At 57.6% G+C, this 23,322-nt stretch overlaps 3 protein-coding genes across 3 annotated transcripts; all 3 read right to left on the bottom strand.

Moving 5' to 3' along the window:
* Positions 1-5,722: 5,722 nt before the first annotated feature.
* SLC35A4 (solute carrier family 35 member A4) lies at positions 5,723-7,476 on the bottom strand. Its single transcript, XM_062502097.1, has one exon. The coding sequence runs from the start codon at positions 7,435-7,437 to the stop codon at positions 6,490-6,492; it is 948 nt and encodes a 315-aa protein (XP_062358081.1). The 5' UTR covers positions 7,438-7,476; the 3' UTR covers positions 5,723-6,489.
* A 38-nt stretch (positions 7,477-7,514) lies between these two features.
* Positions 7,515-8,584, bottom strand: LOC134049566 (SLC35A4 upstream open reading frame protein). Its single transcript, XM_062502098.1, has 3 exons — positions 8,558-8,584; positions 8,357-8,455; positions 7,515-8,177 (listed from the first exon to the last, which is right to left on the bottom strand). Exons 1-3 carry the CDS (start codon positions 8,570-8,572, stop codon positions 7,980-7,982), a joined length of 312 nt encoding a protein of 103 aa, XP_062358082.1. The 5' UTR covers positions 8,573-8,584; the 3' UTR covers positions 7,515-7,979.
* A 4,603-nt stretch (positions 8,585-13,187) lies between these two features.
* Positions 13,188-19,703, bottom strand: STING1 (stimulator of interferon response cGAMP interactor 1). Its single transcript, XM_062502249.1, has 7 exons — positions 19,612-19,703; positions 19,111-19,418; positions 18,350-18,527; positions 17,397-17,505; positions 17,001-17,239; positions 15,010-15,196; positions 13,188-13,652 (listed from the first exon to the last, which is right to left on the bottom strand). Exons 2-7 carry the CDS (start codon positions 19,350-19,352, stop codon positions 13,459-13,461), a joined length of 1,149 nt encoding a protein of 382 aa, XP_062358233.1. The 5' UTR covers positions 19,353-19,418; positions 19,612-19,703; the 3' UTR covers positions 13,188-13,458.
* Positions 19,704-23,322: the final 3,619 nt, after the last annotated feature.

The following is a 23,322-nucleotide window of genomic DNA, read 5'->3' as shown; positions in this document are numbered from 1 at the left end:
GGCATTTCCTTCTGTGCTCTCTTGCTGTGACTGATCTCCAGTGATTGTGTGGTTTGTGGTCACTTCTTGTGATAACCTGAATGACAGATCAAGTTCCCTCATCTCTCAGCTGTGGCTGACAGAGGTGTCCCTCCTGGAGCTGGGAGCAGGCCAGTGGTGTGAGTGGCTCCAGGCACCCACCTGGCCCTGTGGTCCCACTGATTCCTTGGCCAGCAGGGCTCAGCCCCTGGAACAGGGTGCCTCCAGGCTGGGTCTGGCTCTGCCCACATCCATCAATAATGCAGGAGAACCGGATCCCACAGGTAACCCCATCCCTGCCCTGGCCAAACAGCACTCGGCAGCTGCTGCCACACTGCCCATGGACCAGGTGAGTGCCGTGGTGGGGGATAGCCCAGGCTGGCTTGGAGGGATCTGTCAGGGGCTGCCCAGCTCCCTGGGGTCTCATCCAGCTGCTGGTGGTGCTGAGTGTGTGGCTCCTTCCCCCTCTATCCCGGCAGGCTGAGCAGGATGTCAGCGTGCGAGCAGCTCTGGGACTCCATCAGGCAGCAGGTAGAGCTCAGAACAACCCTGAGGCTTCATCTGAACCCCCACACCAGGGAACAAGGGGACAGGGTGGCAGCCACAGCTGTGGTGGCACTGAGACCAGTGGCCAAGCTGGTCTGGGCAGTGCTGACAGGGACAGGATGTCCTCCTCATCCTGAGTCAGAGTGGGAGAACTCAGGAATGATGTGAAGCCCTGGGACGTGGCCCCAGGCTGCAAGGGGGGCAGGACAGAGCTGGGACAAGTGGGGGTGACTCCCCACACCATCTCACTCCCGGTGTTTTCAGGGCCAGGAGAAAGCTGGGTTGGCAGCAGCAAGGATCCTCTACAGCTCCTCTTTGCTGGGAAGGAGCCCCAGGTGAGAGCTGCAGGGCAGGGACAGCCAGGGTACGAGGGTCCCTGGGGAACCAAGAGGGAGCAGGGGCTTTGTCCCACCACCTGCCACACCTGGGACCCTGATGGCAGCTGAGGTTTTGGGCTGATCCTGCCCCACACCCCTATGGGCCCCTCCCTTGCAGGGGATTCCTGGGGGCTCCTGGACAGCAGGGAAGGGAGGGGGTCTCTCCTCACCCCTGCCTATGCCAGGACCTCTGTTCCACCCCTGCCATCTTCATCCCAGTGTGCCCAGCGCCTCCTTTGCCCTGCCCTAGTCATGCTGGGATAGGGGAAAGCTGAACATTATCCCTCTCCCTCGCACCAGGAGAGCTCCCTGACTGTCGATGGTGTTTTCCACTTGGATGCAGGACAGGTACTGAGAGCCCCAAGTTCTTCTCTGTATCCCATCCCCAGCCACACGAGCCAGGGCCATCTGCACCATGCTGGCAGTGCCATGCTGTGGCTGCCATGGCTGTGCCATGCTGGCCCTGCCCTGCTGGATATGTCTCTCCTTCCAGGAGAAGGTCCTGGAGTTGGCAAGACCCCAGCTGGCCCTGGTTCCCCTTGGCTACAGCGTGTCCCTGCTGCTGTGGGACCCCCATGACCCGGGGACGCAGCTGCCCTTCCAGAGTGTCATCTGGCAGGTGAGGGCACAGGGGACAGGTGGCAGGGAGAGGGGACAGCACAGCTGTGCAGTGCTGGGCTCCTGGGTCACCCAACAGACCTCAGTCCCACTGGGGATGGGGTGACATCCAGCCACAGGTCCTGGAAACCAACAGCTCCCAGCTTGTCCACAGGTGATCGACACCATCTTCCAAGAGCTGGAGGCCCTGGGGGATGACACACAGAGCCTGCAGATGGTCAGTCTGGTACAGGTAGGGCAGGAGCAGGGCAGGATGTCCAGGCATGAGGGTCACATTCCCTCTCTGCCACTGCCCAGACCCTGCTGTGCCAAGAGCACATACTGCCCTGTACTGGAATCCAGACCCCTCATCCAGAGGGTGACCAGGGACTGGACACCTTTGGATCCCAGTGTTCTCACCTCTTTCCAGGATTTCCCAGATGTGGGTAGCCTTAGCAGCCCACTGAGCACATCCCAGGCTCCAGCAGCATGCTGGGATCAGGGGAGCCCTCTAACCCCTTTCTGCTCCCATCACAGCTGGACTTTCTGGGCCAGTCACTGCTCCCTGTGGCCTGAAGGTCCCTCCAGTATGGCCTTGATTGGCACAGGAGTGATTCCAGCTCCTGCCACTGGGCTGGGTCCTGCCCTTTGGCTCTGGGATGCTGCCAGGGATCCAATAAACTCCACACAGGGCTTTGCCCTTCCCTGGTGCCAGGCTTGGAAAAGCTGGGAGTTACACCAAAATCAGCCTTTCTCAAGCCTCACCTGTGCATGGCCACAAGCAGTCTGTGCCCCTGGTGAGTGTGGGATACCAGCAGCCCCCTTTTCCTGCCTCCCTGCCTAATGCAGCCCCCTCATTCCAGGTCAGCACCCACGACAAAGCCTGGGACCTGCTCCATCCCGACGGCCGAGCCCTACAAATGATGGATGTGGCACCCCTGGGCCTGTAGGTACCTGATGCCCCATGGCTGACCAGATGCTCCTGGGGGCTGGTACCCCAACATCAGGAGTGGGGCTGGGCAGGGAGCATGGTGCCCAGCCACAGCATGGCCAGGGGTGTTCCTCAGCGAGTCCAGGGGGTGGATGTGACCCTCCTCACTTGGCCTTGTCTCCCTCTGCTTCCAGGATGGTGGAGGAGGCAACAGAAGTGGCCGTGCCCGATGCCCAGGCTGCCATCAGTGCCTATGCCAGGGGACTGGCTGCCATGCCAGCGTTGTTCCAGGGGTGTGCTCAGCAGCCCCTCGCAGATGGGCACTCAGCTGTGCAGGGGTGAGGGATTTGGCCCAGATCCCACAGGTTGGGAAGGATTGGGCCATGGGGTGCTGGGGCTGCAGCCCCATCCCATACCGGCCTCTCCCCAGGGCCAGCAGCCTCTTCACTCTCACCGTGGAGCGAGAGCTGGAGGGTGGCAAGCGCCAGCGCTCAGCCCTCAGGATCCTGGTGTCCCCAGGGGCCCCCAGGCCCTGCCCCAGGCTGTACGTACAGGCTCTGAGCTGTGTTCCCACCCCAGCACACCCGTGTACCTGCTGTGGGTCAGGGAATTCCATTCCTGGAGGTGAAGCAGGAGGGACACTCCAGGGGGAGCCCATGGCTGGGAGCCAATGGGGTGTCACCGTTCCTTGGGGACATGGGCTTGAGGACACGTGTGGCCAGCCCATTCTTATGTTCCTGTGGGTCCTGGCACTGTGAGAGCCAGCCCACTCCTGGGGTGTCTCTCCCCCTGTGCAGGGACTGCAGGGAACCTGGTGCTGTCTGCTTGCCCTGGATCGTGGAGCAGCTGCTGGAGGGGAACAGCCTGACCTTCCTGCTGCTGTGTGTGTCACTGCCAGGTAGCCCCTGGGACTGGGACACACTCTGGATGCCCCTTCCCTGAGGATTGCCCCCACCCTGCCCCACACCTGGCACTGGCTGCTGCCCAGGGACACCAGCTCCACTCATCTCCATCGCACCAGGACCCCCTGTGCTGGTGGCCCCCCCCATGGCCACTACCCAGGGCTCGCTGTTCTCCCAGACACCTCCAGAGAGGAGATCCTGGGAGCTCTGGGACTGGCTGAGAGGGTGAAGAGTCTGGCCAAGACCATCTCTGCCACCCTCTGGGACCCTGAGGAGGAGATCGCAGCACGCCGGAGGGAGATCCGAGGGCTGTGGATGGAGCTGCTGGCTGGATCCGGCCTCCCTGAGCAGAGGACAGCTGTGGCCCAGCTGCAGAGGGCCCTGAGGGAGCTGCAGGTGGGGAATGCCCCTGGATCCATGGGACTGAACCCCTGGAACCAGCCCCTGAATCCCTGGACCCATGGGACTGGGATGGCGCTCATTCCCTGGTCTGGGTAAGGTGCAGACTCTTGACCCATCCTGGTGTCAAGACCCTTGTCCAGCACTGAGGGCAGGGGCTGAAGCTGCCCCAAGGGTGAGCTGTGTCCCTGGAACTATGACAGGCCAGGTGATCTGAAACACCCCAACAAGGACCTCCAGTTCCCCTTTTCCAGGTACTGAAGAGTCAAAGGTGGAAGAAAAAGCAGGCAGTGGCAGAGGTGCTTGGGACAAGGGAGATGCAGCAGCCCACTGCTGAGGTGGGCAGAGGCAAGGCCAGGCCCCCTCATCCAGGGACAGTCTGGAAAAGCCCTGAATCCCAGGTGTGTCCCTGTAACATCTCCTTCTCTGACAGGACCAGGTTTCTACAGGGAATACAGTGCCAGGCCAACAGCCTGGGACCCAGACACCCCCAACCAGTGCCAGCCTGGAGCCAGAAGAGCCGGAGCATGGGGCCAGGCACGCATCCCACAGCTGGGTGAAGGATATGTGGGCACAGAGCATGGCTTTACACGGTGGGAAAGGCCTCACTCTCCATCTGAATGTCCTTCTTCAGCCCCCCGTGTCACACTCATCCTCCTCCCCTGTCCCCACACAGCAGGACAGGGTGGCAGCAGAAGCCAGGGAGGATACAGACGAGCTCTGGCCAGCGCAGGGCAGGGGATACGGGAGGAGCCATCCCAGAGCGAGGTGTCACAGCCACAGCCCGGCTGTGACAGCGTGAGTGGGAGCGCACAGGGTCCCTGCACACGGCCAACGCTGGCTCCTGGTGCCACCCGAGCCGGCTTCGCTCTCCTCCAGGCAGGGAGGCGGTGCCAGCCGTGCCCATCCCCGGAGGTGCAGCGAGCCCTGGCCAGGGCACAGCGGCAGCGGCTGCGGGCTCAGCACTGCCGGCAGCTCCAGAGGGAGCTCGGGGCCAGCGCCGTGCCAGCCCAGGAGCACAGCAGGGAGGTGGGCACAAGCACTGCGAGCTCCAGCCTCTCCTCCCCTGGCACTGCTCTCCCTGGTGCAGCCCAAGGGAGCAGGGACACGCTGGAGCTGCCCTGACCTTGTCCCTGTCCCCACAGCGGGACACAGGGCGCTGGCAGCGGGAGGTGACCGCGCTGGGCCTGAGCCTGGAGGCAGCGCTGCGGGAGCGGGAGGCGGCCGAGTGGGACCTGGAGGCCCTGCTGCACCATCAGCACCAGGAGCTGCAGGCCTGCAGGCAGCACCTGCTGCAGGTGGGCAGGCAGGGATGGGGACACCTCTTCCGGCTATGCCAGGGCTGTGCCAGACCGCCCAGGGCATCCCGCAGGTGCTCCGGGACCAGCAGCGCCTGGCAGAGGAGCAGCGGGAGGCCCTGGAGCGCCGGCACCGGGCGTTGCTGCAGGAGGTGCTCCGGGACGCTGTGGAACTCGCCGAGCACAACCAGCACCTGCGGGACACCCGACGGGCAGGCACGGCCGATGGCACCACACAGACCCCCTGAGCCACGCCCAGGGCGTGGGGACAGCTGGATCCCTGCGGACCCCTCCCTGCACCGAGCCACCAGTGATGACAGAAGACTGGCCAGCCCCAGTCGCCAGTTATCCCAGGCACAGCCTGGTACTCCCGAGGGAAAGCCCTGCTCGGTGCTGGGAACCTGTCTATGGGAGCACAGGCTCAGCCTGGAGGGAGGGCTGGCAGCCCCCAACTGCTACCACATGGAATAAAGTGAGTGCCCCTCACCCCTGAGTGTTGTCAGGCTCGGACACATCCCTGGCACCCAAACATGCCCCAAGGGGCACAGGCACCATCCCACAGGGCAGGCAGACACAGGACAGACACACGGATGCTGTTAAACTGCAGCTTTAATACCCCAAGTGGCCTCTGCCTGCCAGAAACTTGGCACTGGGGGACGTCCACCTTTTGGGGAGCAAGTGAAAGTTCCCACATGCTGTCTACTCTGCAGAGACACTGTGCTCAGGAATGGGAAATGGAGCCCGAGGACAGCAGGGCTCCAGGTAGGGGCTAGGCTGGAAAACTGTGGAGGTGGGAGAGGCCCAGGGAAGCAGCATCAGGAATGGTAGGGATCAAGCAGCATCCATGGGAGCTGAAACAGCTGGCAGGAAGTGCAGTAGGGCAAATTACTGCCACAACATTCCCAGGCCACCGTGGTGTGGGGAAACAGCTTAAGTACATGGGACACAGAGTCCCAGAATCATTTAGGTGGGAAAAGACCGCCAAAATCATCAAGTCAAACCTGTGACCCAACATCACCCTGTCAACTAAACCATGGCATTAAGTGCCATGAGCAGTCCTTAAACACCTCCAGTGATGGTGGCTGCAACACCCTCCTGGTCAGCCCCTTCCAATGTTTAATCACCCCTTCTATGAAGAAATTACTCCTCAGGTCCAGCCCGAACCTCCCTGGTACATCCTGAGACTGTAAGACATGCACAAGGGCTTCGGGACCCCCCTAAGGCTGGGCATGCCTGATCCCATGAGAACCCCATGGCACAGAGCCTGGCTGGATTGGAGCAGGGCACAGTTTCCCTGTGCTGCTCTCCCCCTCGGCACTCCTCCTCGGGGGGATCCTTGGAGTTGTGCAGCTGCCCATTGGGAATGATTCCAGCCCTGAGGAAGGGCCAGGCTGCCCAGACTCGTGGGAGGAAGGCAATGACTACGTGACTCCATAGTACAGGTGCACAGCCAGACCAATGCACGCCACGGCCATGAAGAAGAGGAGGGTGAGCTGCAGGTTGAAGAGGGCAACAGAGAGAAGAGCGTTGACCAGGATGGAACAGGAGATAACAAAGAGCCTGGTAATGTTGCTGCTGTGCTTCATCACCACGGACATGATGAGGCCATTCAGAGCCTGGCTGAGCACGACCAGCAGCACCCACGGGGAGAAGCCCTCCAGGAACCCTCCCTCTGTGCCGCTCCACACGGAACCCACCAGATTGAGCAGGACCCCAAAAAAGTACAGGAAGATATTCTGGAGGCTGAGGGGCAGCGCCTGGCTTTTCAGGATGGCTTCGGTGTAGACAGCAGAGAGACCGGAGATGAGGCAGTACACGGAGAGCAGCAGCAGCCCCACGGGTGTGACGTGCAGGCGCATCCCGCCGGGGTCCCCGTGTCCCCGCAGCCCCCCGCAGCTGTAGGTGACACCGGCGGCCAGCAGCAGCAGCAGGGCCAGCCAGCGGCGTGCGCCCAGGCGCCGGCGCAGCAGGAGGCTGTAGAGCAGCGCCGTGCTGACGATCTTGAGGTTGCTGAGCACCTGGAAGGTGCTGGGGTCCATGAAGAGCTGCATGTGCACCACCAGGTTGTTGTTGGCAGCGTAGAGCAGGGCGGAGAGGGCGAAGGGCGCGGCGTGACGCCAGGACACCGCCGCTCCCAGCGGCTCCCGCGCCCCCGCCAGCAGGAACAGGAGGGACAGCACCAGCTTGGTCAGCTCCACGAGGACCACCACAGATGTGGAACTGAAGGGGATGGCCCCATCCACCTTGCAGAGGGTCAGGAGGGGGGCATGAGAGCCGTAGATTACCACAGACAGCAGCAGCATCAGTGCCCACAGCCCCCTCTGAAGTAGCCTGTTGGCAGAGCCAGCAGCATTCTCAAACATTCCCATTTTCAGCACGAGTGAGCTGCTGCCAGTGTAGAGAGGCCAGACAGACTCTCACCCTGCAACACTGAAGAGACCAAATACCAAGAATTTAATGAGCCTGATTCAAGCAGGATGTTCCCTGCAACATTTGTGACGCAGCAAAAGAGCAGGGTGCTGTCTCTTGTTAAGAGGAGAACTACAAGCCTTCCTGAGAAGCCACACAAAGCACACTGCCAGGGCACACCGTGGGCTGGGTGGCAGGGCACACAGGTCACAGCAGCCCCTCAGTCCACAAGGGCACAGGGAAACGTCAGGGGAAAATGCAGCTGGCAGCCCCCCAGTGCTCTCAAGCTGCTGTGGGTTAGTGCAGTGATCACTGCCGCCATGATGCCCAACAACCACCCATCCCCAGCCCCCTGACGTGCCGCAGTGGTGTGGTGCGGAGCCCTTTTCCAGGGAAAAGAAGGGTGCAGGTGATGTGCCTCCCCAAGCCCTGGGGGTGCTCTGTGCCTGCTACCTAAGGAGCACCTTTCCTGGAGTCCCTGCTGCCTTCGGGCTCCTCCTCGCTAGTCCCGACCTTTTTTCAGTGAATTCATATAGTCCCGAATCGTCTTCTCAACGTTGGGCACTGCATAGTTCTGGGCGACGTAAATCCCCGTGCAGGTGCCGGCCACGAATCCCAGGACGGCGGAGAAGCGGAGCTTGGCTACCAGGTATCCTGCTAGGAAGCCTTTGAGTAAGGGCGATGCCAGCAGTGATCCGTCCTGAGGGGACAGCACAGTGAGTGAGGCACGGCCGGGCGGGTTCGGGGAGGGGGTGACACAGGACGTGCCCCAGGGGTGAGCTGTAGGCTGTTTTTCCCCTGGGACTCGATTTTTCTCCCCACCAGTCCCTCTCAGAGTAGGGGGGGGAACGGCCGGCATGCCCCGAGCCCGCACGTTACCTGCTCCACGCCGGCCTGCACCTCGTCCTCCACCCTGCGCTGCAGGCTCTCCAGCTGTCCCTTCAGGAAGGCGAGGTCCTTCAGCTTAGGCAGCGAGTCCTGCAGGAGACACGGAAGTGATTCCCGCCACCCCCGCGGGAAGAACCGGCACGGCCTCCCCACAGCCTCGGCGACTCCTCAACCCCGGCCCTCCCCGCTCACCTTATCGTCCGCCATCTTGGCGCCGCGGCCGCCCGCCGCTGATTGGCTAGCGGGGAGGCACGTGACACCTCCGCCGACACGCCGTCGCTGATTGGTTGTCATGGAGGCGGTCACTCCTCCCGCCATCCCCTTCCCGCCACCAAGGCGTCACCCGGCGCTGATTGGGTGGAATGGAGTCACGTGACAACCCATGATCCCTCACGCCGGCCGGCCGACGCCATCTTGGGGGGCGGTGTTTCCTCTTGAGGCGTGGTCCTGCCTCACCGCTGTACCGGCTCTCTCCGGCCTCCCGCGCCTGTCCCGGGCTGGGCTGACAGAGCTCATGGCCGCCCCTCCGCGCGGTCAGGGCTTCCAGGAGCCAGCCACCGTCCTGCCCCTGGGGGTCCCAAGCTCCGCAGCTTCCCCGGGCTCTTCCTCTCTGAGGAGTCTGATCCAGTCCCAGGCTTGGCCAGTGTTTTATGCTCAAAGCAGTGCAATTCAGCCTTTATGTTACTTCCTTCAGGATTAAGGATGGTAGCCCAAAATTATTTATATAAATATTAACGATTGTAGGGATTATGCTATAAGGTCTTAGTCAGAATTGGTAGCTGCACAGTGTAGGTAGTTATAGCTACTAGAGCAGTGCAATATTTTTGAAGCAAAGTCGATACGAAATGATATTAAAGGTAGTAAAGTACTGAACAGACATCGTGCTTTTCACTTAACCTCAGTGCCTGGGGCAAATCTCTCTCTCAGCCTCGGGGAGTCGCTCTGATAGGCACTCAGCTCCAGGGCAGAATTTCCACATACACTCCCAGAAATAACAGAGTAAGAAAGAACAAAAATGACTTTGGAGTTCTTTTCCAACCTAACTGATTCTGTGATCATCCAATCCAACCATCAACGCAGCTCTGCCGAGATAAAAAGCCATTAAAAACCTACCAGACTCCCAAGAGTCACACCTATATGGTTTTTGAACACTTCCAGCGCTGCCCAGGGCAGCCTGTCACAGTGCTTGCCCACACTTTCAGTGACTAAATTTTCCTGAATATCCAATCGCTGGCACAACCTCAGGCTGTTCCACCTCTTGTGTGAGCCCAAAGCCCCACGGAGCTGCGCTGGGACCACGCTCCAGCTGGCACAGCCACAGAAGTTGCCAGTGAAACATGGACTGCCACGCTTCCAGCTTGGAAAACAGGCACTGCAGAACTGCAGGCAAGACTGAGGGTAGCTGTTGGTTTCAGGTGCTTGGCACAATTTAATTAAAACCTGTGGTGCATATGTGTTACTCTCGTGGGTGCTACGCCAGCACGGAGGCAGCTCTGTGAAACCTTCTTGGCTGTCAGGCTGCTGCTCTCCAAGTTAATTTAGATACATTCCCAGTGTTTATTACACTGCTCCCACTGAGCACTGGGAAAAAGAAAGGAAAGGGACTCAGGAGGCAGTGGCAGGTGCAGCACAAAGGAGAAGCATTAATATTGTTATTAATATTAATAGCCAGTTCAAGTCCAACCGTTGCTGAAGTCTGAGTGCTGAGCTGATGTTTCCTTGCTTTGCAGGATTCCAGACTTTATCCAGAGGCAGGTGTGGGAACCTGACATTTTCCTCAAACCAGTCACATTTCAGCAGGATTTTTACTTCATGAAACATTAAAATAAAATAAAATAAAATAAAATAAAATAAAATAAAATAAAATAAAATAAAATAAAATAGCTATGTGAGTAAGTGAGTGAGTGCAAGGGCCTTTCTTGGAACACAATCACACCACTTGAAAAGTGCCACTTATTGACTGGGAAAATTTGGGTATTGGTGAAAAACATGTGAGGGCAGCAGAGCCCTGTGATCAGTCACTGCTCTCATCTCCAGAAAAATGAACCCATTGCCAGCCAAACCAGCTGCAGGACAACGTGGCACAGAGTATATTGGCTACTGGGAAGGAATTGTTCCCTGTGAGGGTGATGAGGCCCTGGCACAGGGTGCCCAGAGGAGCTGTGCCTCCCCATTCCTGGAAGTGTCCAAGGCCAGGTTGGATGGGGCTTGGAGCAAGCTGGGACAGTGGAAGGTGTCCCTGCCCATGGCAGGGGGTGGGAATGAGATGAGCTCTAAGGTCCCTTTCAACCCAAGTCATTCTGGGATTCCTTGAGGATCAGTTTTTGTAGGTCATGGTGAAAGCTGAGCACCTGCCCTCAGAGGGTCTGTGAGGGAACTCAGCTCTCAGCCCCCAAGGCTACACACTGAGGCTCTTGCTGTGTGGAGCAGCACGAATGGGTCCCTGCTGGTGGTTCCTGGGATTTCTGGTGGGAAAACAGCTGGGATGTGAGGGACGGCTGGGAGAAGCCCTGTCCTTGCTGCATCTAAGCTGAGCCCTGGCCCCAGCCCTGGCTGGAGGGAGGATGCAGCTGTTCTGTGCCTTGCTCAGCAGGATCCTGGATGTGAACCTCCCTCCCTGCTGCACCCATCCTGCTGGACTGTGGTGGCCCCTGGTCCTGCTCAGCTCACCTTGCTGAGATGTGGTGGCATTGCTGCTCCCCGTGGATCAGGATGGGTCTGCCTCCAAGCCAGAGAGTCCCGAGTCTGAGTCAGACCTGCTGTGGGATGCTGTGATTAGCACTAAAACTGAGCTATTTGTGCTGTTGCAGAGCTCAAGGGGAAACTGGTTATTCTGTGTTTGCCAGCTTAGCAGCAAGCTGCCACTTCTGAGGTTTGATTTCCCTGCCTCTGATCCAGCCCTGCCTCTGGTTCCCACTGCCAGAAAAGGCTTTCACCTTGGCCCAGGCTGTGCCCTTGAGCAGTGGCAGGAGCTGAGCCCTTGGCCGGCAAGCACGGCTGCTGCTGGAACAAGACTGTGCTGTCAGATTTCCTCTGGGCTTGTGCCTGTCTTTCAGCCTATCCCCTTCTAATATGGCCTGAGCTTATCGGCACCTCCAGCCCAGCCTGGCTGCAGTGATGGGTGAGATAAGAAGCTTCCACGTGAGAAGGGAGCAGAGCATCCAGGAGGACACAGAGCTGTACCCCACAAAAATGGGTTTAAGGGTGTGAGCCCTCGGGGCTGTAGTGGCTTTGCTGCTCACACAGCTGCTGCTGGCTGTTCCCATGTTGCTGAACTCAGCCCTGATGCATTTCCCTTACATCCCAGCAGGTGCCCACAGCATTTGCTCTGTGCCCTTGGGAATGCTGCTCAGGCGACCAGGACCCACGTCCTGCCCACACCCCAGGTCCAGACCCCCACTCTGCTCCCTGCACTCAGGGTGTCTCCTGCCAGGTCCCTCACCTGCTGTCTTCCCTCTCCAGTCAATCCAGCACCAGGCACTTGGCACATCCCAGAGGCCTCGGCAAGGATTCCTGATAACTCTGCAAACCAGCTGCCTCTCTGCAGTGGCCTTTGCTGTCCCAACCCTCCCTTCACAGCCCTTTCATCTGCCATTTTTGGCATTTTTGCACAGATGCAGTACCCAGAGATTAGGCTGCAGATTAAGGTTTTACTGCTGAACTGAATTGGAATGGGTTCCAATTCCCAATCCCAGCAGGACCAACACGCAGCCAAATCTCTCCTGAAAGCTCACTGGGCTGGAGCTGGGGAGAGATCTCCCACCATGTTCTCCCACCTGCATGAAAGGTGGAGTCCTACATATATAGCCCAGGTGAGGCACCTGGAATTCTGTGTCCAGTTCTGGGCCTCTCACAACAAGAAAGACATTGAGGGGCTGGAGCATGTCCAGAGGGAGGGAATGGAGCTGGGGAAATGTCTGGAGAACAAGATGAGGAGCAGCTGAGGGAGCTGAGGGAGGGCTCAGCCTGGAGAAAACGAGGCTCTGGCAGCACCATCTCCCTCTCTACAACTCCTTAACAGCCAGGTGGACATCTGCTCCCAGATAACAAGGGACAGCACCAGAAGAAAAGGCCTCAAACTACCCCAGGGGAGGTTCAGTTTAGACATCAGGAAGAATTTATTCACTGAAAACGTTGTCAGGCATTGGAATGGGCTGTGCAGGACAGTCACTGTCCCCTGGAAATATTAAAAAACCCATGGATGTGGCATCTGGGGACACCCACACACAGTACTGGGTTAATGGTTGGATTCAATGACTTTAGAGGGCTTTTCCAGCCTTAGTGATTCCAGGGTTCTATGATTCTAAAAGGAGCTGGGCAGCTAGGGGCAGGAGCAGGGCTGTTGTGTCAGCTCCAGCCTGCACCTGCCCAGGATCTCCCCATCCTGAGTGAGCCTGCTCTGCCACCAACACTTTTGGTCAGGCTGGAGGCTCCCCTCGAAGTCCTGCACATGCTCCCTGTGCCTGCAGAAGCTGCCCCATGAGTCCAGGCATGTGGGCTGTGTTTGTCCCAGCACACAGAGGCACACTTGTGGCTGGAATTTCCAAAGGCCCATCTAATACCACAGCATATCACAGAATCATGGAATATCCTAGGTTGGAAGGGACCCACAAGGACCATCCAGTCCAGCTCCTGGCCCTGCAAAGACACCCCAACAATCCCACCCTGAGAGCATCATCCAAGCACTCCTGGAGCCCTGGCAGCCTTAGAGCCATGATCATTCCCTGGGGGAGCCTGTTCAGTGCCTGACCATCCTCTGAGGGAAAGACCTTTTCCACATGGGGCAGACTGCACATTGTCCCCAAAATTTCGGATACTGCAATTTGTCCCAGAGAGGAAAATGCTTTATATGACACAAATCAAAGCAGATAAAAAAAACAATACACCCACAGAAGAACATATGAGCTGTATATAACAAAGAAAATGGGAAGCATGTCACAGGGCTGTGGGCTGAGTCAGCTGCTCCAGTAACCGTGGTGCACAGGAGGTTTGGGTGGGAGCTGGGGGTCACAGGCATGGATAGCACATGCTCCAAGAGGAAGGGGGTTGGGGAAAGGTGAACTGAGCCCCAAGGGGCAGTGAGGGGCTGTGTGTTAGAAGCCATCAGTGCGCAGGGGCTGTGGCAGGTCTGACACACTGATCTGGAGGTTGAGCTCTGCTGAGTCCAGGGCTGTGGATGGGGTGTGCGGGTGGCTCCCCTCGAGCACGGCGATCTCCTCATGATGCTCCTGTCTCAGGTGCCACACGATCTCTCTGGATAAAAAGTGCGACTCTGCTGTTTCTGGCTCTGGAACAGAAGAAAGACAAAACCTTCCTTCCCTGGCTGTCCTGAGGCACAGCTCTGGGCAGGGAGCAAAGTCTCCCTGTGAGATGCCCCAAAATATGCAGAATTTCCTGCACAGTCAAAATACAGCTTTTACTTCCCACTTTCAGCATGGCAGAGGGAAAAAAATTCGAACAGAAAGTGTGGGGAGGAGTGTAAAATTACAGGCACTGTGTGCTGGATTCCCAGTAGTACTCGTGAAAGGAACTGCCTCGCTGGATGGAAATGCTTCTCCCCATTAGGGAGAGTACTGAGTTTCCTCTGAAAAAAACGACATTCATTGCAGCAAGATGCTGATTTCATCTGGTGGAGGTGAGGAGATGGGAGATGAAAAGATGATTGGGAATGAGGGAAAGCCTCGCTCCCTCCCATCCCCTGTCAGCAGGAATGGCACTGAGCCAGCACACACTCATCTCACTGCTGGGGAGGGCTTGACAGCCCAAGCAGCTTCTTCCAGGAACATCAACAGGGAGGGGAGCTGCTGCTTCCCCGGCATGCCTGCTGTTATACTTAATCGTTGCAGTAAACAGCTTGTCTCAGGTCCCTTTGGGTGCTTCAGCTGGGACAATCAGTGCTGCCACCACCTTCCCTGCTCCTCAGACCCACAGCAAGGAGTCTTTAGAATAATGGAATCATGGAATACCCTGAGTTGGAAAAGATCCACAAGGATCATCCTGGGCAACTCCTGGCCCTGCACAGACACTGTGTCCCAGAGCAGTGTCCAAACACTCCTTGAGCTCTGGCAGTCCTGGGGCTGGGACCATTCCCTGGGGAGCCCGTTCAGTGCCTGACCACCCTCTGGGGGAAGAACCTTTCCTTGATATCCAGACTAAATCCCCCTGGCATAGCTCCAGCCATTCCTTTGGGTCCTGTCCCTGGTCCCAGAGGGAAGAGATCAGAGCTGCCCCTCAGGAGGAGCTGCAGCCCCTGGGGAGGAACTGACCTCAGTCTCCTCTGCTCCACCTGGACATGCCAAGTGCCCTCAGTGGCTCTTTGTGTGACCCCTCTGGGCCCTTCACCATCTCCGTGCCCCTCTTTTGGACACTCCCTCACAGCTTCACATCTTTCTCATATCGTGGTGCCCAGAACTGCCCCAGGGCTCGAGGTGAGGCCACCCCAGCCCAGAGCAGAGCGGGACAATGCCCTCCCTCACCCAACCAGTGATGCCATGCTCAGAGACATTCCTTCGTGGCAATGCAGCCCCTCCCTTCCTCCACCGTGGTCCCCTGACTGGGGCTATCAGACACTGATCTGAGGTCACTCGGGGCTAGAAGAGCACAGCCACTGTCCTGGGCACCCCAACTCCCTTCCCCTCACTCACCCTCATAGGCAATGAGCCGGTAGGTATCTGCACACTCCTTGGAGTCTTTCAGGATCTCCTCCAAGGTCCTGTAGAAAAGCTTGGCCTGCTCCAGGCGCTCCTCCCGGCTGAAGGCAGCACACTCATCCTGGGACATGGCATAGATGGACTGCAGCGGGGTGGCATATTCCACAGCACAGTGCCAGAGCTGCATGGACGGAAGGAGACATGGGGATAGGAGGACTGGGCACAGGGCTACTGGGAGCCCCTTGCACTGGGAAGAGCACTCAGGACCTCCTGGCGGATCCTTGGCCTGCCTTGCACTGGGAGCACTGGGACAGGGATACTGGGTCTAGCCCCACTGTCCCCCTGCCTCGTGCAGAGCAGGGAAAAAGCAGCTGGCCTGACAGTTCCAGCTGTACCCTCTGCCAAGTGGGCTCAGGCAGCTGCCTTTCCCCCTGGGGGGCAGCCACTGGCTTTGTCAGTGCTTCCAAGAGCAGCCCAGAGGGTGATCTTCCCCTTGGAATGTGATCCCCTAGGGAGACATCCCTTCCCTGTGATCACACCTTCTTGGTGGCTTTCTGCTATAAAAAGGAAAGTAAAGGGACAGCACCAATCTTTGCTCTCTGTGACCAGTGACAGGACCAGTGACAGAGAATGGCTGGAGCTGTGTAGGGGAGGGGGGGGTTAGGTTGGATATAAGGGAAAGCTTCTACCCCCAGAGGGTGGTGGGGGGCACTGCTCAGGCTCCCCAGGGAATGGTCATGGCCCCAAGGCTGCCAGAGCTCCAGGAGCATTTGCACAATGCTCTCAGGCACAGGGTGGGATTGTTGGGGTGTCTGTGCAGACCCAGGCATTGGATTTGATAATCTTTGTGGGTCCCTTCCAACCCAGCATATTCTGTGACTCCATTATTCTGAATCTGAGCATCCTAACAGAGAGCTGGAGGGCAGAGCATAAAAATTGGAGAGGAGGAGGCACAGCTGGAAGGAGGCTGAGCAAAGAAACAAGGAGAAATCTAATAAAGCCATAAACATGCCAAAGAGGAGCAGTGTTACCAGTAAGTCTTACACTGGGTAAACTAGAAAGTTTAATGAAGTGAATTAGAAGGAAGAGGGATGTGATCCCAGGTAAATGCAGAGAAGCAGGAAGTTCCCAGCCTTGGCAGGCAGTTACTGCCTTGCCATGCCCTGGGGCAGATGCCTTCTGTGGGCCCTGCTGCACTGTGAGGGATTGGGCAGAAAGCTGAGGGGCAAATATTACTGGAAGGCCAGGTCCTGGCTCAGAGCTTCTGGAGCTCCCAGGAAGCAGAGTGACTCAGCAGGAGCCCAGCAGATGGAACTCAGCATCAGTGTGTGCAGCGTAGTGGGAAAAACCCGCGTCCGACTGCGCTTCCCCCGGAGCAGGGCCAGGAGAGGCTCAGGGTCCCTGCAGGCAGGGCTTTGAAAACAGCAGCTCAAAGCTCAGCCGCTGCCAAAGGGGACCCAGGTGAGGAGCAGAACTCTGCCAATGTCTCCATACATGGCACCAGGGTGTTCCCTCTTTTAAGGGGAAGGGACAGGGGCCAGTCTGCCAGGAGATGTGGGAGGAGATGAATGCAATGTGAGATGGAGAGATCTAGGGCTCACCAGCCTAAAAAAGGGGTGACTGGGGCAAAGGAGGGAGTAAAATCAAATACATCTTCAAATACATCTTCACAACACAAGGAAACATTAATCCTATGGCAAGTGATGCTCTGTAGCCCACATATGCTTTTTTCTGCTCAGTTTTCTACTGTTTTCTGGACTTAAATCAGCTCCAGGAGGGGTTAAGCAAGCCCACCATCCCTTCAGCTGAGCCTGGGAGGAGGCACCCAGCAGGAAGGGGTACAGGAATGGGATCTCTCCATCTCGTGGAAGCCTGGTGAAAGCTGGGAGTATGTAATAGGAGAGGTGACAGTTCCTGTCTTTACGGCCACTTCTGGGGCCAGCAAGACTTTTGGCATGATGCTCCCAGTGTTGCTCTCAGCATACCTGATTTTCTTCATCCATGATTGCATAGAGGCTGTGTTTGTAGACCCTCTTTTTGGTGCCAGCTCTGGCCAGGGTGGTTTCAGTGAGGTCTGTCACATACTGGATATTGCTGTCAGCTTTCTCCAGGTCATCACAGACATCACAGCTCAGAGGGACCAAGATGTGGAGCTTCCAAGTCTTCCTGCATGCCAGCAGGTTGGGATTGCCTCTGCTGAATTCCTCCATGGACTCTTTCACCCCTGGTGGAAGAAAGCATCAGGCAGAGGTGCCTGGTATGGATACAGCTGCACTCTGCCTTGCTTTCCATTTCCCTGCTAACACTGTAAAAGTGGGAGGATTGTTATTAGGAGCTATTTCTATCTGTAGGCATGAGAATGCAGGGAAACAGCTACGTACGTGGCAGCACTATTTTTAGGTACCCAACATAATAGGACCAGGCAAGCCCATGAGCGACATTCTGCTTGGACCTCTCGGACATCTCAGACATCTCCACTGCTGAGGGCTTCTGTGGAGGGAAGGACAGACAGACCAGGTGATGACAGCAGCCACCTGGGCCCTTCAGCAACAATCAGCTCTCCACAGGGATTGGAGAACTCCAAAGAGATCTGAAGAGTGAACAACCCCACCAGCCCCTTCCCCCACTGTCAGGTAGAGCCCCTGACAGCCCCCACAGCCCCTACAGAGGAGGGAACTGGGGCTGGAGTGAGCAAGACATTCCCCTGGCTGCACCTTCCACTGGGACTGTGTGTCCCAGTGCAACTTGTGCATCTGCCCTGTGCCTCCAGCAGGGGAGAGGAGACACCCCGGTGCCTGATGGTGGGATTCCCAATGGCCTCTGCCAGCTCTGTGTGTGCATTTGGGTGGAGATGGGTGTCCTGTCCCACAGGCGCCTGACAGAAGCACCTTCTGCAGCATGTGTGACCCTTTCAGCACCGCTGGGGCACAGCAGAGCCCTCCCAATGCTGCAGAGGCACCTGGGGCTCGGCTCTGCCCCCACACCACACTGAAAATGGAGAACACACAGGCTCTGCTTTACACTCAAGTGCCAGCTTGACTGACAGATTTAAAATACCCCTGTTTTTCATGTCGGGCGTGGAGGGGCGTGCCATCCCCTGGAGTGGTTGCTCTCATTGGGAGGCAGCCTGGCCCTCCTGCCAACACTCCTGGCAGCCCGGGGCCAAGGAGACCAGCTCTGCAGGGCTGACCTGAGAATGTTCCTCCCACCAGGCTCACTCCGGGTGGGCTGGACATGCAGAGGCCATGTACAGCTGGCTACGTGCCCCCGCAGCGGCTCAGGGCTGAAGGGCTGCCCGGACAGCTGTCCAGGCTGGAGGTGTGGGAACCTTTACCTGAAGCCCCAGGGCAAGCATGAGGAGCTGGCACAGACTGGCCAGGATGAAGTGGAGGCCAAGTGGCTGTCCATCACTGTAGAGAGCCACATAGGCTGAGCCACTGATGAGCAGCATGGGCCCATGCCAGCCTGGGGGGAAGCAGGTGCTCAGGGCCCTCCAGAAGCTGCCGTGGTGCCTGGGTGGGAGAGGGGAGACAGGAGTCAGGCTGGTGGCCACCCTCAGCAGCCGTGGCCGGGGCTGTTCCCCTCTCCTGGCCAGTGCCACCAACCTTACAGAGCCATGCGGGACCCTGCCCAGCACACCTCAGTGCCCCCAGCCAGGAGAGGGCTTGGATCCCTTGCAGCACCTCTGAGACTCAGTGGGAGCAGATGGAATGTCACCTTGGACAGCAAAGGGAGACAACAGCCCCCTGCCCTGCACTGGGTGGTGGGGAAAGGCTGGGGACCAAGATCTGTTCCCCAGGGAAAGGGCACACTAGAGAATTAGCACGGAGAGGAGACATCCATGGACATATGGGGGAGCTGGGCAGGAGGGAGAGGGAGAGGGGGAGAGGGTGGGACAGGGAGAAAGAGATGAGAGGGACAGGAGGGTGACAGAGGGCAGCATGCGCTGCCGGGCACAGCACATCATTGCCACAGAGGGCAGATGTGGGGACCGAGACCACGAGCAGACCCCGTCACATCCCGAGAGTGCAACGCCCTTGTCCCCAGGGTGGTCCCAGGAGCGCCGCAGGCAGGCAGCCGGCTCCGCCGGCTCACCTGGAGTGGAGGTGGAAGATCTCCTCGGCCAGGTAGCAGGTGCCCTTGAGCAGCGCCCCTATCTGCAGGGTGGCGAAGTGGAAGGTGAGGCTGCGGGCGGTGGGCACCAGGGGCTGCCCGGCGAGCAGCAGAGCCGCGGCACAGAGCGCCAGCAGCAGGTACACGGCGCGCTGCGCTCGCCCCCCGCGGGCCTGCGGGATCCGCGGGGAGCAGCGCTGCCTCGGCCACGGCTCCCGGGACATCGGCGGAGAGAGGGGCGGCAGCAGCTTGTCCCCAGCGCCCACAGCAGCAGCTTGTCCTCAGCAGCGCTGTGGGAGCGGGAAGAGCGGATCAGCGGGGTGCTCAGCACTCACTGAGCACCCCAAAGCGCACAACCCTTTGAGGAGGCTCCCCTGCGCTTCCCGCCTTAGGGCTGTACCCTGTACCCAAATGGGCTCAGCAGGACAGAGCCTGGCTGGTCACCCCCTCCCAGACTGCCAGCCACAGATGCTCCGCACTCACCAGAGCAGTTCCCAGCTGCCAGCCCCGGGTTTCCTGCGCTGTGGTTTCTCCTGTCTGGGCTTCTAGAGGCCGCTGCAGATACACACCCGGAGCCTCTGAGACGTACGGGCTTCAGGAGCCACAGGTGGAGCTGCACGGAGAAGCGAGCAGGAAAGTGAAAATGAAAGAAGCTCTGGCAGCAGCAGTCAGCCTGTAGAGTGCCAGAGCTCTCCCACACAGGGCTTCCACGAGGTCTCTCAGCCCACAGGAAACCCAGGCACTGGTGGCTGTTCCAGGTTTCGATATCCATGAGCTTGCACACCCTGGAAAACCCCAAATATGTCAGGACATGGTCTGAGCAGAACTGGAATGAGGAAAGAATTTATTGAGATTTAATCTGTCAAGGACAGTAGATTTCAAAGATCGCACTGATTCAGCTCAGCAGGTTGCCAGGGGCCAAACAGACTGAAGTTCCATCTAGCAGAAGGTGCCTCACAGCGCCCTGGATGCTCCCACCCCACACATTTCCAGGAGATGCCATGTCGGGAAGCAGTGCCCATGAGTGCTGGCAACACAGCAGGGGCTTCCTGCAGCCAGGCTCTTGGTGGCCAGTGAGGCCCTCAAGACTTCCTGTTCCTTGTTCCAAGCAGTGGAGAGGAATTTCCATCCTGGAAGAACATGGATTAAGGGACACATACGTGAGCCCATAGGAGCAGGTGGGATGCACTCAAGGATGCTGAGGGATATGGATGATGCCCTGGAAAGGTTTCTCTCTGATCTCTTTGGAATACTGTAGCAATCAGGAGGTTCCTGATGAGTGGGACAAGGAAATCGCACCCCCAGCTTTGAGGAGCTGAACTACAACCTGCGCAATGTCACGTCTGACCCTGGGAAAGTGATGGAGCAAATCCTCCCAGCAATCCCTGCCAAACACCTCAAAGATGAGACACGAACAGCCATCAGGGATTTTACATCACATCTGATGGACCCAGCTACCTGGAATGGCAAGAAAACTGGCTGCAGGGACGAGGGGAGAACCTTCACTTCTGCAAAGCCCTCAGCATGGTCACCCATGGTCTCTGTGGAGCCAGACTAGGTAGACACAGGCTGGGAAAGGGTGCGTCTGTCCAGAACACACTCAGGGCCCCATTGCTTTCTGTCCAGGAATGCTCCTGGCTTCCAGGAGACCCTGACAGTCCCCACAGACCCACATTGCCAGGGTGTCTGGAGGTTGTCACAGGCTTACAGCAAAAGGATCTTCATTCAGACATGCCTAAGGTTCACACTGAATTAAAATCATAGAATTAAAGAATCATTTAAGTTGGAAAAGACCCTTGAGACCATCAAGTCCAACTGTTTCCCCAGAATGGCCAAGTCCACCACTAACCCAAGTGCACGCGTCTTTTAAATCCTTCCAGGGATGGACGCTCCACCACAGCCTTGGGCAGCCTGGGCCAGTGCTTGACAGCCCTTTTTAGGTGAAGAAACTTTCCCTAATACCCAGCATAAACCTCTTCTAGAAGTGCTGGCTTCAGGCTATTTATCTTGGTCCTGCCCCTGTTCCTTGGGAGCAGAGCCCAGCCCCCACCTGGCTGTCCCCTCCTGTCAGGGAGCTGTGAGGAGAGAAGGTCCCCTCTGAGTCTCCTTTTCTTCAGGCTGAGCCCCCCAGATCCCTTAGCTGCTCCTCATCAGACCTGTGCTCCTCTGCCCTTCTGTGGACACAACTCAAACATCCTCAAACCCAAAGAGTGGGAAGAAGGGCCTGGAAAGGATCTGCTTGTTTTGGTGATACCTTAACCCAGCAAACCATCTGGCCAGTGTTCCCAGCCCTGGGAGGGCCTGTGGGTACAGCCAATATGTTGTTTGCTTTGTCAACACAAAGCTAAAACATGAAGTGAATCACTTCCTCCTCCAGTGCTGGGATAAAGCTTGTCCCGTTCCAGCCAGGCTTCACTGACCTGCTCTGGCTGGCTCTTCAGTGTGATGGATGGGCTGCCTGGCTCCCCAGCCACCTTCTTGCAGGTCCCCAAGCAGTTGGTGGCTCTCCTGCCCACAGAGCCTGGCGTGGCTTTCGGTTCTACTCTCAGCACACCAACACCTGCAGTATTTCTGTCTCACTTCTCTTTGGAGCACCAAGAACACCAAGAGGTGAGTCCAAACTCCAGGAATGAGGTTTCAATAGAATTTCAAATTCAAAATTCATAGAATTTTGGAACCATGGAATGGTTAGGGTGGAAAGGGACCTTAAAGTTCATCTCATTCCAAACACCTGCCATGGGCAGGGACACCGCCCACTATCCCAGGGTGCTCCCAGCCCCATCCAACCTGGCCTTGGACACTTCCAGGGATGGGGCAGCCACAGCTTCTCTGGGCACCCTGTGCCAGGGCCTCACCACCCTCATAGGAAAGAATTTCTTCTCAATATCCAGTCTAATACCCATCTCTGGCAGTGGGAAGTCATCTCCCCTTGTCCTGCCAGTCCAAGCCCTTGTCCAAAGTCTCCTCTTGGAGCCCCTTTAGCTACTGGCAGGGGCTCTGAGCTCTCCCTGAAGCCTTCTATTCTCCAGATTGAATACCCTCAGCTCTCCCAGCCTGGCTCTAGCCCTCAAAACATCTCTGTGGACTCCTGTGGATACCTGCAACATCTGAGCTTGCCTGGGAACAGAGAGCCCCATGCTGCCCAGTGCCTCTGCACAGCCAACAGGAAGTGTCAGGATTGAAACTGCCCTTGTTGTCCTCCCTGGCCTTCCTCTGGCTAACAATTTGCTTTTCTAGATCTTCTCTTGATTGATATTCTCTCTGTCCCTGTTTGCTGTTATTCCCTCAAGCAGAGGGAATAAGAAGTCACACATGATGCTGGAAGATTTTAGATGTATAAAACCCCAGCAAGGCACCTCTGTGGACCAGCACCATGGCACCTCCAACCGGGCTGGTGCTGACACTTGTGTGTGAGGCTGAGTTGGACACAGAAATCAACTCTGTCTACAGCAACCTAAAAACACTGCAGCCCTTGCTGAGATCAGGAGAACCAAGGAGTCATGGAATATCCTGGGTTGGAAGGATCATCCTGTCCAACTCCTGTCCCTGCAGACAGGTGTCCTGCAGACACCCCAACAATCCCACCCTGTGCCTGAGAGCATTGTGCAAATGCTCCTGGAGCTCTGGCAGCCTTGGGGGCCATGATCATTCCCTGGGGAGCCTGAGCAGTACTTGACCACCCTCTGGGGAAAGAACTTTTCCCTGACATTCAGACTAAATCTGCCTGGCACAGCTCCAGCCATTCCTTTGGGTCCTGTCCCAGGGAGCAGAGATCAGAGCTCCCCCTTGGGAGGAGCTGACCTCAGTCTCTTCTGCTCCATCTGGACAGGCCAAGTGCCCTCAGTGGCTCCTTGTGTGGTTCCTCTGGGCCCTTCACCATCCTCATGTACTCTCCTCGGAATGCTCTCTAACAGCTTTAGATCTTTCTCATATTGTGGTGTCCAGACCAGCCCCCAGACAGAAGCTGGATACCTGCAGTATGTCCCCAGTCAAAAGCCAGGCCAGGTACAGGGTGTTTTCCCTGGCATCCCTTGGGTGAAATGGGTTGTGAGCAGCCAGCAGCAGCGTCAGAGATCTGGCTCTGCTGCAGGATGGGTACGGCAGCAGCACTTCCTTCCTTAAATTCCCTTTTTTTCCATTGCCCTGTGAAAGCTGCTGGCTTCATGTAGAGGGCAGGCTGCCCAGTGACAGCTT

The sequence above is a fragment of the Cinclus cinclus genome, chromosome 14, assembly GCF_963662255.1.
Source record: "Cinclus cinclus chromosome 14, bCinCin1.1, whole genome shotgun sequence".
NCBI classification, from domain to species: Eukaryota; Metazoa; Chordata; class Aves; order Passeriformes; family Cinclidae; genus Cinclus; species Cinclus cinclus.
The sequence above is the reverse complement of the archived record's forward strand: the minus strand, read 5'-3'. Positions and strand labels throughout refer to the sequence as shown.

Excerpts from the sequence above, each read along its gene's own strand:
- SLC35A4 (XM_062502097.1), bottom strand. The coding sequence starts at position 7,437 with ATGGGAATGTTTGAGAATGCTGCTGGCTCTGCCAACAGGCTACTTCAG.
- LOC134049566 (XM_062502098.1), bottom strand. Across the intron at positions 8,178-8,356 it reads TGCAGGCCGGCGTGGAGCAG|GACGGATCACTGCTGGCATC; the intron begins GTAACGTGCGGG and ends CTGTCCCCTCAG.
- STING1 (XM_062502249.1), bottom strand. The coding sequence starts at position 19,352 with ATGTCCCGGGAGCCGTGGCCGAGGCAGCGCTGCTCCCCGCGGATCCCG. Across the intron at positions 18,528-19,110 it reads ATCTTCCACCTCCACTCCAG|GCACCACGGCAGCTTCTGGA; the intron begins GTGAGCCGGCGG and ends TCTCCCACCCAG. Across the intron at positions 15,197-17,000 it reads TCATGGATGAAGAAAATCAG|CTCTGGCACTGTGCTGTGGA; the intron begins GTATGCTGAGAG and ends CCGTCCATGCAG.